Source organism: Scyliorhinus torazame, chromosome 19 (genome assembly GCF_047496885.1).
Source record: "Scyliorhinus torazame isolate Kashiwa2021f chromosome 19, sScyTor2.1, whole genome shotgun sequence".
Taxonomy (NCBI): Eukaryota; Metazoa; Chordata; class Chondrichthyes; order Carcharhiniformes; family Scyliorhinidae; genus Scyliorhinus; species Scyliorhinus torazame.
In genome coordinates, this window is record NC_092725.1 from 145,659,301 (window position 1) to 145,674,773 (window position 15,473).

The 15,473-nt window shown below is 46.2% G+C and overlaps 1 protein-coding gene across 3 annotated transcripts in view; it reads right to left on the reverse strand.

The window, feature by feature from the left end:
• Window positions 1-15,473, reverse strand: part of iqsec3a (IQ motif and Sec7 domain ArfGEF 3a) — a 738,133-nt gene that overhangs the window by 199,889 nt on the left and 522,771 nt on the right. For all 3 annotated transcript variants that reach the window (XM_072485388.1, XM_072485387.1, XM_072485389.1), the window contains exon 5: window positions 9,624-9,785. In XM_072485388.1, coding sequence (XP_072341489.1) covers window positions 9,624-9,785 — 162 coding nt within the window. The remainder of the gene's footprint in view (window positions 1-9,623; window positions 9,786-15,473) is intronic.

Genomic DNA, 15,473 nt, shown 5'->3' on the forward strand with positions numbered 1-15,473 from the left:
TCATGCAGAGGTGAATGGATGAATAACGAGGGAGGGAGGCATTATCAGGCATCGAGGTCTGTTGGTCAGATGTAAGTTTAATATACTGGCTTTCCAGGTGTTGAAAATTCCACCCTGTAATTCTGTGAAAGGGAGAAGTTAAAGGGTCAAGTTGGCAGAATCTGGGAGTTTAAGGACAAGATGCAGAAAAATAAAATGAAATCAAAGTGGAACAAACGATCTCTCCATCTCTGAAATTCTCCAATATGTCGGTGAGGTTAAAAATAGAAGCTGGCTTGTGTGTCTGCTTCTGTCTTTGATAATGCGAACTGGCACCTCTGTTTGAAACTAAGTCAGAGTCTTCTGGAGGCAACGGCACTTTTGAACAACCAGTGCTAATACAGAACATATTATTGTGTTTTGGTGAGTTTTAACAACCTCCAAACTGAAAGTCTTTACTAAATCAGAGCTGACATTTCTTCAGCTTGCTCATTAATCTGCATTAGTTCTCGTGAACACATCATTAAGGATTTGGTTCGGCCCCAAACTGACAATGACAAACAGTCCTCTGGCCTCACTTTGTGCTTTAGAAGTTGATCAGACTCACAGCCAATGATACATTCATTTAAATTCCTCTTGACCTTGAAATTCAATGGTGGTTGTGTCGATCTTCAACTGCAACAACAATCCTCATTTAATTATTGAAACAAATGTTTGTGTTTAGGCTCAAGTGTCTTGTCCAAATGCTAGTTCATTATACGCACACAAAAATACTGTCCACAGCAACACAACAGAATCATGCCACACGGTGTTTTGCAGAGCCAAGGTGCTCAAGGTTGGCTTTTCTGGTGTATTCCTTCTGACTGCCCAGAAAGTCTCATACTGTAACATACTTCGTCAAGGGGAAGTCGTGTCTGACAAATCTATTAGAGTTCTTTGAGGAGGTAACAAGGAAATTAGACAAAGGAGAACCAGTGGACATGATTTATTTAGATTTCCAGAAGGCCTTTGACAAAATGCCGCATAGGAGACTGTTAAGTAAGTTAAGAGCCCATGGTGTTCAGGGTAAGATCCTGGCATGGAGAGAGGATTGGCTGACTGGCAGAAGGCAGAGAGTGGGGATAAAGGGGTCTTTTTGAGGATGGCAGCCGGTGATTAGTGGTGTTCCTCAGAGGTCTGTGCTGGGACCACAACTTTTCACAATATACATTAATGATCTGGAAGAAGGAACTGTTGCTAAGTTTGCAGATGATACAAAGATCTGTAGTGGGACGGGTAGTATTGAGGAAGCAAAGGGGCAGCAGAAGGACTTGGACAAGCTCGGAGAGTGGGCAATGAAGTGGCAGATGAAATACAGGGCGTCATTCTCCGACCCCCCGCCGGGTCGGAGAATGGCCGTTGGCCGCCGTGAATCCCGCCCCCGCCCCCGCCGAAGTCTCTGGTACTGGAGATTGGGCGGGGGCGGGAATCGGGCCACACCAGTTGGCGGGACCCCCCGTTCAATTCTCCGGCCCGGATGGGCCGAAGTCCCGCCCAGAAATTGCCTGTCCCGCCGACGTAAATCAAACCTGGTATTTACCGGCGGGACCAGGCGGCGTGGGCGGGCTCCGGGGTCCTGGGGGGGGGGCGCGGGGCGATCTGACCCCGGGGGTGCCCCCACGGTGGCCTGGCCCGCGATCGGGGCCCACCGATCCGCGGGCGGGCCTGTGCCGTGGGGGCACTCTTTCCCTTCCGCCTCCGCCACGGCCTCCACCATGGCGGAGGCGGAAGAGACTCTCCCCACTGCGCATGCGCTGGGAAACTGTCAGTGGCCGCTGACGCTCCCGCGCATGCGCCGCATTTCCGCGCCAGCTGGCGGGGCAACAAACGCCATTTCCGCCAGCTGGCGGGGCGGAAGTCCCTCCGGCATCGGCCTAGCTCCTCAATGTTGGGGCTCGGCCGCCAAAGATGCGGAGCATTCCGCACCTTTGGGCCGGCGTGATGCCCGTCTGATTGGCGCCGTCTTTGGCGCCAGTCGGCGGACATCGCGCCGTTGGGGGAGAATTTCGCCCACAATGTGGAAAAGTGTGAGGTTATGCACTTTGGAAGGAGGAATTTAGGCATAGACTATTTTCTAAATGGGGAAATGCTTCGGAAAGCAGAAGCACAAAGGGACTTGGGAGTCCTTGTTCACAATTCTCTTAAGGTTAACGTGCAGGTTCAGTCGGCGGTTAGGAAGGCAAATGCAATGTTAGCATTCATGTCGAGAGAGCTAGAATACAAGACCAGGGATGTACTTCTGAGGCTGTATAAGGCTCTGGTCAGACCCCATTTGGAGTATTGTGAGCAGTTTTGGGCCCGTATCTAAGGAAGGATGTGCTGGCCTTGGAAAGGGTCCAGAGGAGGTTCACAAGAATGATCCCTGGAATGAAGACATTGGCCGAATTTGCCGAAATCCTGGCCAAGTGTTGTCGCCGGCGTAAACACCGGAGTGGTACACGCCGGCGTCAACGGACCTTCTGGCCCAGCGATTCAGCGGTCCTCAGGGGGCCAGCACGGCGCCGGAGTGCCCCATGCAGCTCTGGCACCGAAACGCGGTCCTGCACGCGACAGCTGTCTCCGCGCCGGCATCGTGCAACCTGGTGGAGACCTACAGCAGGCCCGCGCGAAAGGAGATTTTGTGGACTCAGTTCCCCTACTGATCGCGGGCACCCGCCGATCGGTAGACCCCAATCGCGGGTGTGGAGGCCCCCCACCGAAGGCAGTTCCCCCCACCCCCCCACCAGGACGGCCACCGCGGTCCTGGCGTGGGAGCGGAGTGGCGGGAATTTCCCGCATTACCAGCAATCTCCAACTCGGCGTGGGCTCGGAGGATCCCGGCCCTTGTCGTATGAGGAACGGTTGAGGACTCTGGGTCTGTACTCGTTGGAGTTTAGAAGGATGAGAGGGGATCTTAGTGAAACTTACAAGATACTGCGAGGCCTGGTTAGAGTGGGTGTGGAGAGGATGTTTCCACTTGCAGCAAAAACTAGAACCAGAGGACACCATCTCAGACTAAAGGGACAATCCTTTAAAACAGAGATGAGGCGGAATTTCTTCAGCGAGAGGGTGGTGAATCTGTGGAACTCTTTGCCGCAGAAGGCTGTGGAGGCCAAATCACTGAGTGTCTTTAAGACAGAGATAGATAGGTTCTTGGTTAATAAGGGGATCAGGAGGTTATGGGGAGAAGGCAGGAGAATGGGGATGAGAAACATCAGCCATGATTGAATGGAGGAGCAGGCTCGATGGGCCGAGTGGCCTAATTCTGCTCCTCGAACATAAGAACATAAGAACTAGGAGCGGGAGTAGGCCATCTGGCCCCTCGAGCCTGCTCCACCATTCAATGAGATCATGGCTGATCTTTTGTGGACTCAGTTCCACTTTCCAGCCCGAACACCATATCCCTTAATCACTTTATTCTTCAAAAAACTATCTATCTTTATCTTAAAAACATTTAATGGAGGAGCCTCTACTGCTTCACTGGGCAAGGAATTCCATAGATTCACAACCCTTTGGGTGAAGAAGTTCCTCCTAAACTCAGTCCTAAATCTACTTCCCTGTATTTTGAGGCTATGCCCCCTAGTTCTGCTTTCACCCGCCAGTGGAAACAAGCTGCCCGCATCTATCCTATCTATTCCCTTCATAATTTTATATGTTTCTATAAGATCCCCCTCATCCTTCTAAATTCCGAGTACAGTCCCAGTCTACTCAACCTCTCCTCATAATCCAATCCCTTCAACTCTGGGATTATCATAGATTATCATAGAATTTACAGTGTAGAAGGAGGCCATTCGGCCCATCGAGTCTGCACCGGTTCTTGGAAAGAGAACCCTATCCAAGGTCTCTACCCTATTCCCACAACCCAGTAACCCCACCCAACACTAAGGGCAATTTTGGACACTAAGGGCAATTTATCATGGCCAATCCACCTAACCTGCACATCTTTGGACTGTGGGAGGAAACCGGAGCACCCGGAGGAAACCCACGCAGACACGGGGAGGATGTACAGACTCCGCACAGACAGAGACCCAAGCCGGAATCGAACCTGGGACCCTGGAGCTGTGAAGCAATTGTGCTATCCACAATGCTACCGTGCTGCCCATAAATGGATTAACCTCGTGAATCTCCTCTGCACACCCTCCAGCGCCAGTAAGTCCTTTCCCAAGTAAGGAGACCAAAACTGAACACAATACTCCAGGTGTGGCCTCACTAACACCTGATACAATTGCAGCATAACCTCCCTAGTCTTAAACTCCATCCCTTTAGCTATGAAGGACAAAATTCCATTTGCCTTCTTAATCACCTGTTGCACCTGTAAACCAACTTTTTGCGACTCATGCACTAGCACACCCAGGTCTCTCTGCACAGCAGCATGTTTTAATATTTTATCATTTAAATAATAATCCCTTTTGCTGTTATTCCTAACAAAATGGATAACCTCACATTTGTCAACATTGTATTCCATCTGCCAGACCCTAGCCCATTCACTTAGCCTATCCAAATCCCTCTGCAGACTTACAGTATCCTCTGCATTTTTTGCTTCACCACTCATCTTCGTGTCGTCTGCAAAGTTGGACACATTGCCCTTGGTCCCCAACTCCAAATCATCTATGTAAATTGTGAACCTTTTGTGTGGCACTTTATCTAAGGATTTTCAGAAATACAGATAGACCACATCCATTGGCTCCCCGTTATCTACTGCACTGGTAATGTCCTCACAAAATTCCACTAAATTAGTTAGGCACGACCTGCCCTTTATGAACCCATGCTGCGTCTGCCCAATGGAACAATTTCCATCCAGATGCCTCGCTATTTCTTCCTTGATGATCGATTCCAGCATCTTCCCTACTACCGAAGTTCAGCTCACTGGCCTATAATTACCCACTTTCTGCCTACCTCCTTTTTTAAACAGTGGTGTCATGTTTGCTAATTTCCAATCTGCCGGGACCACCCCAGAGTCTATTGAAGTTTGGTAAATTATCACTAGTGCATTTGCAATTTCCCTAGCCATCTCTTTTAGCACACTGGGATGCATTCCATCAGGGCCAGGAGACTTGTCTACCTTTAGCCCCATTAGCTTGCCCATCACTACCTCCTTAGTGATAACTCACTAAGATAACTCACTAAATCCTCTCAAGGTCCTCACCTCATTTCTATCAGTCACTGGCATGTTATTTGTGTCTTCCACTGTGAAGACCGACCCAAAAAACCTGTTCAGTTCCTCAGCCATTTCCTCATCTCCCATTATTAAATCTCCCTTCTCATCCTCTAAAGGACCAATATTTACCTTAGCCACTCTTTTCTGTTTTATATATATGTAGAAACTTTTACTATCTGTTTTTACATTCTGAGCAAGTTTACTCTCATAATCTATCTTACTCTTCTTTATAGCTTTTTAGTAGCTTTCTGTTGCCCCCTAAAGATTTCCCAGTCCTCTAGTCTCCCACTAATGTTTGCCACTTTGTATGCTTTTTCCTTCAATTTGATACTCCCTTATTTCCTTTGATATCCACGGTCGATTTTCCCTCCTTTTACCGTCCTTCCTTTTTGTTGGTGTAAACCTTTGCTGAGCATTGTGAAAAATCGCTTGGAAGGTTCTCCACTGGTCTTCAACTGTTTCACCATAAAATCTTTGCTCCCAGTCTATCTTAGCTAGTTCTTCTCTCATCCCATTTTAATCTCCTTTGTTTCAGCACAAAACACCAGTGTTTGATTTTACCTTCTCACCCTCCACCTGTATTTTAAATTCCACCATATTGTGATCGCTCCTCCGAGAGGATCCCTAGCTATGAGATCATTAATCAATCCTGTCTCATTACACAGGACCAGATCTAGGACCGCTTGTTCCCTCGTAGGTTCCATTACATACTGTTCTAGGAAACTATCGTGGATACATTCTATAAACTCCTCCTCAAGGCTGCCTTGACCGACCTGGTTAAACCAATCGACATGTCGATTAAAATCCCCCATGATAACTGCTGTACAATTTCTACATGCATCCGTTATTTCTTTGTTTATTGCCTGCCCCACCATAATGTTACTATTTGGTGGCCTATAGACTACTCCTATCAGTGACTTTTTCACCTTACTATTCCTGATTTCCACCCAAATGGATTCAACCTTATCCTCCATAGCACCGATGTCATCCCTTACTATTGCCCAGATGTCATCATTAAATAACAGAGCTACACCACCTCCCTTACCATCCACTCTGTCCTTCCAAATAGTTTGATATCCTTGGATATTTAACTCCCAGTCGTGACCATCCTTTAACCATGTTTCAGTAATGGCCACTAAATCATAGTCATTCTCGATGATTTGCGCCATCAACTCATTTACCTTATTCCGAATACTACGAGCATTCAGGTAAAGTACACTTATGTTGGCTTTTTTACCTCTGTTCTGAATCTTAACACCTTGATCAGTAACCTCTCCTAAGTTATATTTCCTCTTAACTTTTCTCCTAATTTTCTTTGTCGTTGAACCCATATCTCCATGTAACAACCTGCCGCGTCGCTTACCATTAATGTTTTTACTTCCCGTTTTATTCCTTTTAGTATTAATGGGCCTATTCACTGAGCTCCCCTCAGTCACTGGACCTTATACTGTCGCCCTTTTTGATTTTTGACAATGGCTTCTCTGCCTTACACTTTCCCCCTTACTGCCCTTTGTTTCTGTCCCTGTTTTACTACCTTCCAACTTGCTGCATCGGTTTCCATCCCCCTGCCACATTAGTTTAAACCCTCCCCAACAGCTTTAGCAAACATCCCCCCTAGGACATCGGTTCCAGTCCTGCTCAGGTGCAGACCGTCCGGTTTGTACTGGTCCCACCTCCCCCAGAACCGGTTCCAATGCACCAGGAATTTGAATCCCTCCCTCTTGCACCATCTCTCGAGCCACGCTTTCATCCTATCTATCCTGACATTCCTACACTGACTAATCGTGAAATTACTACCTTTGAGGTCCTACTTTTTAGTTTAACTCCTAACTCCCTGAATTCAGCTTGTAGGACCTTGTCCTGTTTTTCTACCTACATCGTTGGTGCCTATGTGCACCACGACAGCTGGCTGCTCACCCTCCACCCCCCCCCCCCCACCCCCCACCCCCAGAATGTCCTGCAGCCGCTCCGAGACATCCTTGACCCTTGCACCAGTGAGGCAGCATACCATCCTGGAGTCTCGATTGTGTCCGCAGAACATCCTGTCTATTCCCCTTACGATTGAGTCCCCTATCACTATAGCTCTGCCATTCTTCTTCCTGCGCAGCAGAGCCAGCTACGGTGCCATGAACCTGGCTGCTGCTGCCTTCCCCTGGTGAGCCATCTCCCTCAACAATATCCAAAGCGGTATATCTGTTTTACAGGGAGATGACCGCAGGGGACACCTGTACTGCCTTCCTACTCCTGCTCTGTCTTTTGGTCACCCATTTTCTATCTCCATCAGTACCTTTCACCTGCGGTGTGACCAACTCGCTAAACGTGCTATCCACGACGTCCTCAGCATCGCGGATGCTCCAAAGTGAGTCCATCTGTAGCTCCAGAGCCGTCAAGCGGTCTAACAGGAGCTGCAACTGGACACACTTCTTGCATGTGAAGGAGCCAGGGACAGTGGACGTGTCCCTGAGCTCCCACATTGCACACGAGGAGCATGGCACGGGTCTGAGATCTCCTGCCATGTCTTAAACCTTAAATCTCCTGTGTCTTATGGTCTTATGAAACCCTCATTATCCCACCCACTAAATCCAGAGACTTCTTCTTTGATGTATGTCACCCGATACCCACTCCGTACAAACCTTCAGGCTACAATATAAAGGATGTTTCTGTGATACAAAGGAACAGAGGACATGATGGTTACTTTTCCAGAGACTTGCTGCTTGCCACTTGTTGCAGCCAATCTGTGATGTCCACACCACTTCTAGCTTGATGAGGGCCCAGGATGCAAATGGATTAAAGTGGATGGTTGGACTCACAATTGACAATGATTTAATTAAGAAGAATAACAAAACAGATTCTCACAGACACTCAGACCATGAAAAAAATTAATTTATTCTGGAGGACCTTCAACTCAGGGAAAGATACACTTTGGTCTCTCCCATTGATTTCGCATTGTGGCCACCACAACACCATCGGAATCCGCTGAACGCGTTGCCGGCGAGAGAATCCCGCCTGTGGTGTTTGGAATGCTCAGCCAATAGACCTAATGTCAACCGAGAGTAAAAGTTATGTAAAAGGTTTAATGTAATGGCCTTTTAATGAGGATAGAAATGAGAGAAATAATGCAAAGTGAGGAACATCAAGGGTTTCTCAAGGGTATCATTCCCTCTAATAAATCTATAAGCAAAGACTCTGACAAGGGTGAACGGTCCAGGTTGGTGCTGCCACCCCAGCTCTGGCACTCCAGCAGTGGGCAGCAGATAGCACAGTGGTTAGCACAGTTGCTTCTCAGCTCCAGGGTCCCAGGTTCAATTCCCGGCTTGGGTCACTGTCTGTGCGGAGTCTGCACGTTCCCCCCGTGTCTGTGTGGGTTTCCTCCGGGTGCTCCGGTTTCCTCCCACAATTCAAAGATGTGCAGGTTAGGTGGATTGGCCATGATAAATTGCCCTTAGTGTCCAAAAAGGTTAGGTTGGGTTTTGGGGTACTGGAGATAGGGTGGAGGCGTGGGCTTAAGTAGGGCCAGTGTAGACTCGATGGGCTGAATAGCCTCCTGCACTGTAAATTCTTTGATTCGATACTACACACACACACACGGGGAGCAGAACCTTTGAATATACAGACAGACCAGCAACATTTATTTTTCCAGCTTCTCGCACACAGACATTCAGCGACTTCCCGTGCTCCGTCAGAAGGTGGAAGAATCCTGCCCAACTACCAACAATAAACACGATCCTTCTGACTCTACGACGAGAATCTGATTGCAACTGGTTTTTAAAATGAGGCCTTTAAAGTTCATGATGCACCAATAATTCTTCTATTATTTTCTGGCTCTGGCCAAAAGTACACCCGTGTGCACTCCTTCAATTAAATTAAACTGAAGAAGTAGTTGAGCTCTCGGTCCCAGTGGAGTACACGAACTTGCAGCGCACTCTTCATTAACTCTGCTTCATGATCACAGAAGCATCTTCCCTCTGATGGATAGCCACTTTGAAGAAGGCATACTCCCTTTAAGTGGAGTGTTTAAGTGAATTGTTTTATGTCTTGCTATAATTCAGGTTTTTAAGAAGTCCCCATCCCCACATTCCCCAACTCGGGGAAAGTGCTGTGAATGTATTTTGCTTTCCCTCCAGCAGCAATTTTTATGCTTTTAAATTTTTTCTTAAAAGCCTCTTGTGTCTCTCCCAAAAACAGATCATCTGCCACACTGCACTTGAGATAAATGCAGCAACGGCAGAAAAATCCATCAGTGTACTCGTACTGTCACCGGTCCCTGTAAAAGCAATTTTAACTATTTATGAAGACTGCAATGTCCAGTTAGGTCCTGTGACTGAACCTTTTCACCAAGACTTTACTTGTGTAATTTTCTGCAACATGTTGAAGGGTCAAATTGTTGTAATGGCCTCTTGGCCTCCGATCTGTTAAACAGAAGGCAGTGTGGGAGAGTGCCGGGCAACAAGACATTGTCATTACTTACTCCAAAACGTCTCTGTTGAATTGCTTCTTGCTATTGCCAAGAAACTCCCCAATCATCTGTCGGCTCAGCCCTTTCCGCTGCAGCAGGAAGTGGGCAACTCCAATCGCCGTGTCGGGGATGAATCCACGGGCAATCAGGAACTGAATTCCTTTGTCAGGATTCCTGAAAAATAAAGAAAAATTGAAAAAGAACAGTCAGTGTAAAAGAATTATGGGGTGTGCGAACACTATAACTAACGGCTGGATTTCTGAATGCCTGCTGGCCACACTAATCAGGAACACACAGGCATACTACAATAAGAACAAACATTTATATTGCTGGCATTGTTATTAATGTTCACACCTGTTGTGTTATGGGTTATTTAGATGTCTCGATGATGAGATCTTGAGACTTGGATGTTCAAACATGAACTCTTTATTGGTAGTATTTCACTATTCTCAGACCCCAGGTTACTGCCTTGCACGGTGCTGCTGCCCTGCAACTGGTTACTCTCTCTGGGTCTATCACCGTGTGACTTTATACATCATACATCCCACATTTTCTCTAAAGGAAGCTATCCTCCCTTCCAACTGAGTACTACAATACACTCCTTGCTTTATCCTGAGGCTTGTGTTATGGGCCAGGGCTTTGAAACTCCAAAGTGTATTATGGAGCTCACCTGACCTATAACCTTTATGTTGAATTTGGCCAGGATGAGGACAAAAGCCTTCACTGCAGGTGTGATTCGACAGACGCCCGAGACACGTTAATCACAACAAGGTTTATTCTAAGAATATGTATAAACACAGAGCAAGAATTTTTATCAATTACAAACATAAAGACCCCACACAGCTACAGTAATCTGTGTATAACACTTAATGAATTCCCCCTTAACTGTTCCAATTCAATAACAAAACCCAATAAACCAAATCCCCTATTCAAGGGCGTGGCCCAGCACTCTGCATTCGCACCTGAATGGGACTGGTACTTTTTCTTGACATACTGAACCAGTCTCAACCAGCAAATGCAAACTATATCTTTTAAGTTACCAAAGCAGGTCGCCACAACCTGGTTACTTCTGGAACAGTTTTTAAAATGAAAATATAGAACGACAGGGAACACTTCTTTCTCCTCAAGTCCACATCAGTCAAATTGAAACTGAAAACAAAAACACCTCACACAGCCACAGCCAGGTCCACCCACACAATGACATCACTGAAGCCATGTGATAAGACAAAACCCTTTCTTCAAGGGACACTTACATGACACTTAACAGTTTTTCTACATCTCGGTCTGTCATGTTTGGAGGAATGTTGTAGTTTCCGGTGTTTCTGGTACTTGGCTACCTCCATTTGATTTGTTTTTTGTGCTCCTTCAAGTCACATTTCTTTATATTAATATCTCATCTGCTTTGTTCAGACACCAAAGGTTTGTCCCGTTCCTTCCAAAGGGAATATGCACTCTATCATTCAGGAGTGGGCTTGAATTTTCTTTTTCCGTGTATCCGCCAGGTTCACGTTTGGACTTATAGATTTTGAAAATGGAACCTTCATTTCCACTTGCTTCACAATTTTGCCCAAACATTTATTTGTTGCTTCATTTCCCGGTGGTTTTGCAAGCTTATGAATCTTTTCATTCTCTCAGTGGTTCCCAGCATATTGCGACATCCAGGGCTTTTTCTTCAGTGTCGAATTCGCAGTTTCCAATTTTATTTCTGATATTTTCTTTCTCTTGGAGAGATCTACAGTTTTTCCTTTCAGTGCTTCCTATTTGCCATCCGACTGCTTCTTCAGTCTCTTGTAGCTTTGGCTTCCTCCTGGAATTTGGAACATTCCGGATTCTTCTCCGTCAACCTGTTCATCAGTTTGTCCACAGTGGCGTTAAAGTCATTTTGATTCTCCTCATAATCTTCCAGAGGGCTAAAGCTTGACTTAAAGAATTCTTGTAGTGTTTCAATAGTTGTTCCTTTTCTTTATGAAGCTCACTTGCTTCAACTTGAGTTTTCCTCAACTTGAGTTTGGGAATTTGAAGCTAGATGGGAATTGAGTCCAATCCAATCGGTAAGACTGTTCCTTTTAAATTTCAGGAGTTTAAATTAATTTAAATTCATCTAGAATTGTGCAGTGTAGGTCAACAAGGGCTGCCCCACCCACTCACATAACTGGTTGGCAGCTAAGTGTCAGTCACCTTTAATCTACTTTGACCTAAAAGCAGGTGGGGGAGGAGAGTCAACTCAGGCCAATTTAAAAAGAGCAACTTGTAACTCACTCCCAGTGAGTTCGCCCAGTGAGCCAGAGAAGACACAGCCAGAGTGAGACAGCAAAGAGTGAGTTTGGGAATTTGAAGCTAGGTGGAAATTCGAAGCTTGGGGGGGGGGGGGGGGGGGGGGAGGAAGTGCTTTTTATCCCTGGTAAGTGACTGGTCAGTAGTTTTTCTTTTCATTGTCTAACTTATTTATTTTTTCTTTCGTTTTTTGGAATTGTAGTTTACCTAAGGTTTAAGACATGGCAGGAGATCTCAGACCCGTGTCATGCTCCTCGTGTGCGATGTGGGAGCTCAGGGACACGCCCACTGTCCCTGGCTCATTCACATGCAAGAAGTGTGACCAGTTGCAGCTCCTGTTAGACCGCTTGATGGCTCTGGAGCTGCGGATGGACTCACTTTTGAGCATCCGCGATGCTGAAGACGTCGTGGATAGCACGTTTAGCGAGTTGGTCACACCGCAGGTCAAATTTACTGAGGGAGATAGAAAATGGGTGACCAAAAGACAGAGCAAGAGTAGGAAGGCAGTGCAGGTGTCCCCTGCGGTCATCTCCCTGCAAAACAGATATACTACTTTGGATACTGTTGGGCACCATATCTGACTCTGCTGCGCAGCTGGGCAGGAAGAAGAATGGCAGGGCTATAGTGATAGGGGACTCAATTGTAAGGGAAATATACAGGTGGTTCTGCGGACGCAATCGAGACTCCAGGATGGTATGTTGCCTCCCTGGTGCAAGGGTCAAGGATGTCTCAGAACAGCTGCAGGACATTCTGGGGGAGGGGGGGTGAACAGCCAGCTGTCATGGTGCACGTAGGCACCAGCGATATCGGTATAAAATGGGATGAGGTCCTACAAGCTGAATTCAGGGAGTTAGGAGTTAAACTAAAAAGTAGGACCTCAAAGGTAGTAATCTCAGGATTGCTGCTAGTGCCAAGAGCTAGTCAGAGTAGGAATATCAGGATAGATAGGATGAATGCGTGGCTCGAGAGATGGTGCAAGAGGGAGGGATTCAAATTCCTGGGGCATTGGAACCGGTTCTGGGGGAGGTAGGACCAGTACAAACCGGACGGTCTGCACCTGGGCAGGACTGGAACCGATGTCCTCGGGGGTGTTTGCTAAAGCTGTTGGGGAGGGTTTAAACTAATGTGGCAGGGGGATGGGAACTGATGCAGTAAGTTGGAAGGTAGTAAAACAGGGACAGAAACAAAAGGAAGTAAGGGGGACAGTGTAAGGCAGAGAAGCCATAGTCAAAAATCAAAAAGGGCGACAGTACAAGGTACAGTGTCTGAGGAGAGCTCAGTGAATAGGCCCAGTAATACTAAAAGGAATAAAGCGGGAAGTAAAAACATTAATGGTAAGCGACGCGGCAGGTTGTTACATGAAGATATGGGCTCAACGACAAGGAAAATTAGGAGAAAGGTTAAGAGGAAATATAACTTAGGAGAGGTTACTGATCGAGGTGTTAAGGTTCAAAAGAGAGGTAAAAAAGCCAACATAAGTGTCCTTTACCTGAATGCTCGTAGTATTCGGAATAAGGTGAATGAGTTGATGGCGCAAATCATCGTGAATGACTGTGATTTAGTGGCTATTACTGAAACATGGATAAAGGATGGTCACGACTGAGAGTTAATTATCCGAGGGTATCAAACTATTCGGAAGGACAGGGTGGATGGTAAGGGAGGTGGTGTAGCTCTGTTATTAAAGGATGAGGTTGGGGCAACAGTAAGGGATGACATCGGTGCTGTGGAGGATAAGGTTGAATCCATTTGGGTGGAAATCGGGAATAGTAAGGTGAAAAAGTCACTGATAGGAGTAGTCTATAGGCCACCAAATAGTAACATTACGGTGGGGCAGGCAATAAACAAAGAAATTACGGTTGCATGTAGAAATGATACAGCAGTTATCATGAGGGATTTTAATCTACATGTCGATTGGTTTAACCAAGTCGATCAAGGCAGCCTTGAGGAGTAGTTTATAGAATGTATCCACAATAGCTTCCGAGAACAGTATGTAATGGAACAGAAAAAGCTATAAAGAAGAGCAAGATAGATTATGAAAGTAAACTTGCTCAGAATATAAAAACAGATAGTAAAAGTTTCTACATATATATATAAAACAGAAAAGAGTGGCTAAGGTAAATATTGGTCTTTTAGAGGATGAGAAGGGAGATTTATTAATGGGAGGTGAGGAAATGGCTGAGGAACTGAACAAGTTTTTTGGGTCGGTCTTCACAGTGGAAGACACAAATAACATGCCAGTGACTGATAGAAAGGAGGCTATGACAGGTGAGGACCTTGAGAGAATTGTGATCACTAAGGAGGTAGTGATGGGCAAGCTAATGGGGCTAAAGGTAGACAAGTTTCCTGGCCCTGATGGAATGCATCCCAGAGTGCTAAAAGAGATGGCTAGGGAAATTGCAAATGGACTAGTGATAATTTACCAAAATTCACTAGACTCTGGGGTGGTCCCGGCGGATTGGAAATTAGCAAACGTGACACCACTGTTTAAAAAAGGAGGTAGGCAGAAAGCGGGTAATTATAGGCCAGTGAGCTTAACTTCGGTAGTAGGGAAGATGCTGGAATCTATCATCAAGGAAGAAATAGCGAGGCATCTGGAGGGAAATTGTCCCATTGGGCAGACGCAGAATGGGTTCATAAAGGGCAGGTCGTGCCTAACTAATTTAGTGGAATGTTTTGAGGACATTGCCAGTGCAGTAGATAACAGGGAGCCAATGGATGTGGTTTAATCTGGATTTCCAGAAAGCCTTTGACAAGGTGCCACACAAAAGGTCGCTGCATAAGATAAAGATGCATAGCATTAAGGGTAAAGTGGTAGCATTGATAGAGGATTGGTTAATTAATAGAAAGCAAAGAGTGAGGATTAATGGGTGTTTCTCTGGTTGGCAATCAGTAGCTAGTGGTGTCCCTCAGGGATCAGTGCTGGGCCCACAATTGTTCACAATTTACATTGATGATTTCGAGTTGGGGACCAAGGGCAATGTGTCCAAGTTTGCAGACGACATTAAGATGAGTGGTAAAGCAAAAAGTGCAGAGGATACTGGAAGTCTGCAGAGGGATTTGGATAGGCTAGGTGAATGGGCTATGGTCTGGCAGATGGAATACAATGTTGACAAATGTGAGGTTATCCATTTTGGTAGGAATGACAGCAAAAGGGATTATTATTTAAATGATAAAATATTAAAACATGCTGCTGTGCAGAGAGACCTGGGTGTGCTAGTGCATGAGTCGCAAAAAGTTGGTTTACAGGTGCAACAGGTGATTAAGAAGGCAAATGGAATTTTGTCCTTCATTGCTAAAGGGATGGAGTTTAAGACTAGGGAGGTTATGCTGCAATTGTATAAGGTGTTAGTGAGGCCACACCTGGAGTATTGTGTTCAGTTTTGGTCTCCTTGCTCGAGAAAGGATGTACTGGCACTGGAGGGTGTGCAGAGGAGATTCATTAGGTTAATCCCAGAGCTGAAGGGGTTGGATTACGAGGAGAGGTTGAGTAGACTGGGACTGTACTCGTTGGAATTTAGAAGGATGAGGGGGGATCTTATATAAACATATAAAATTATGAAGGGAATCGATAGGATAGATGCGGGCAGG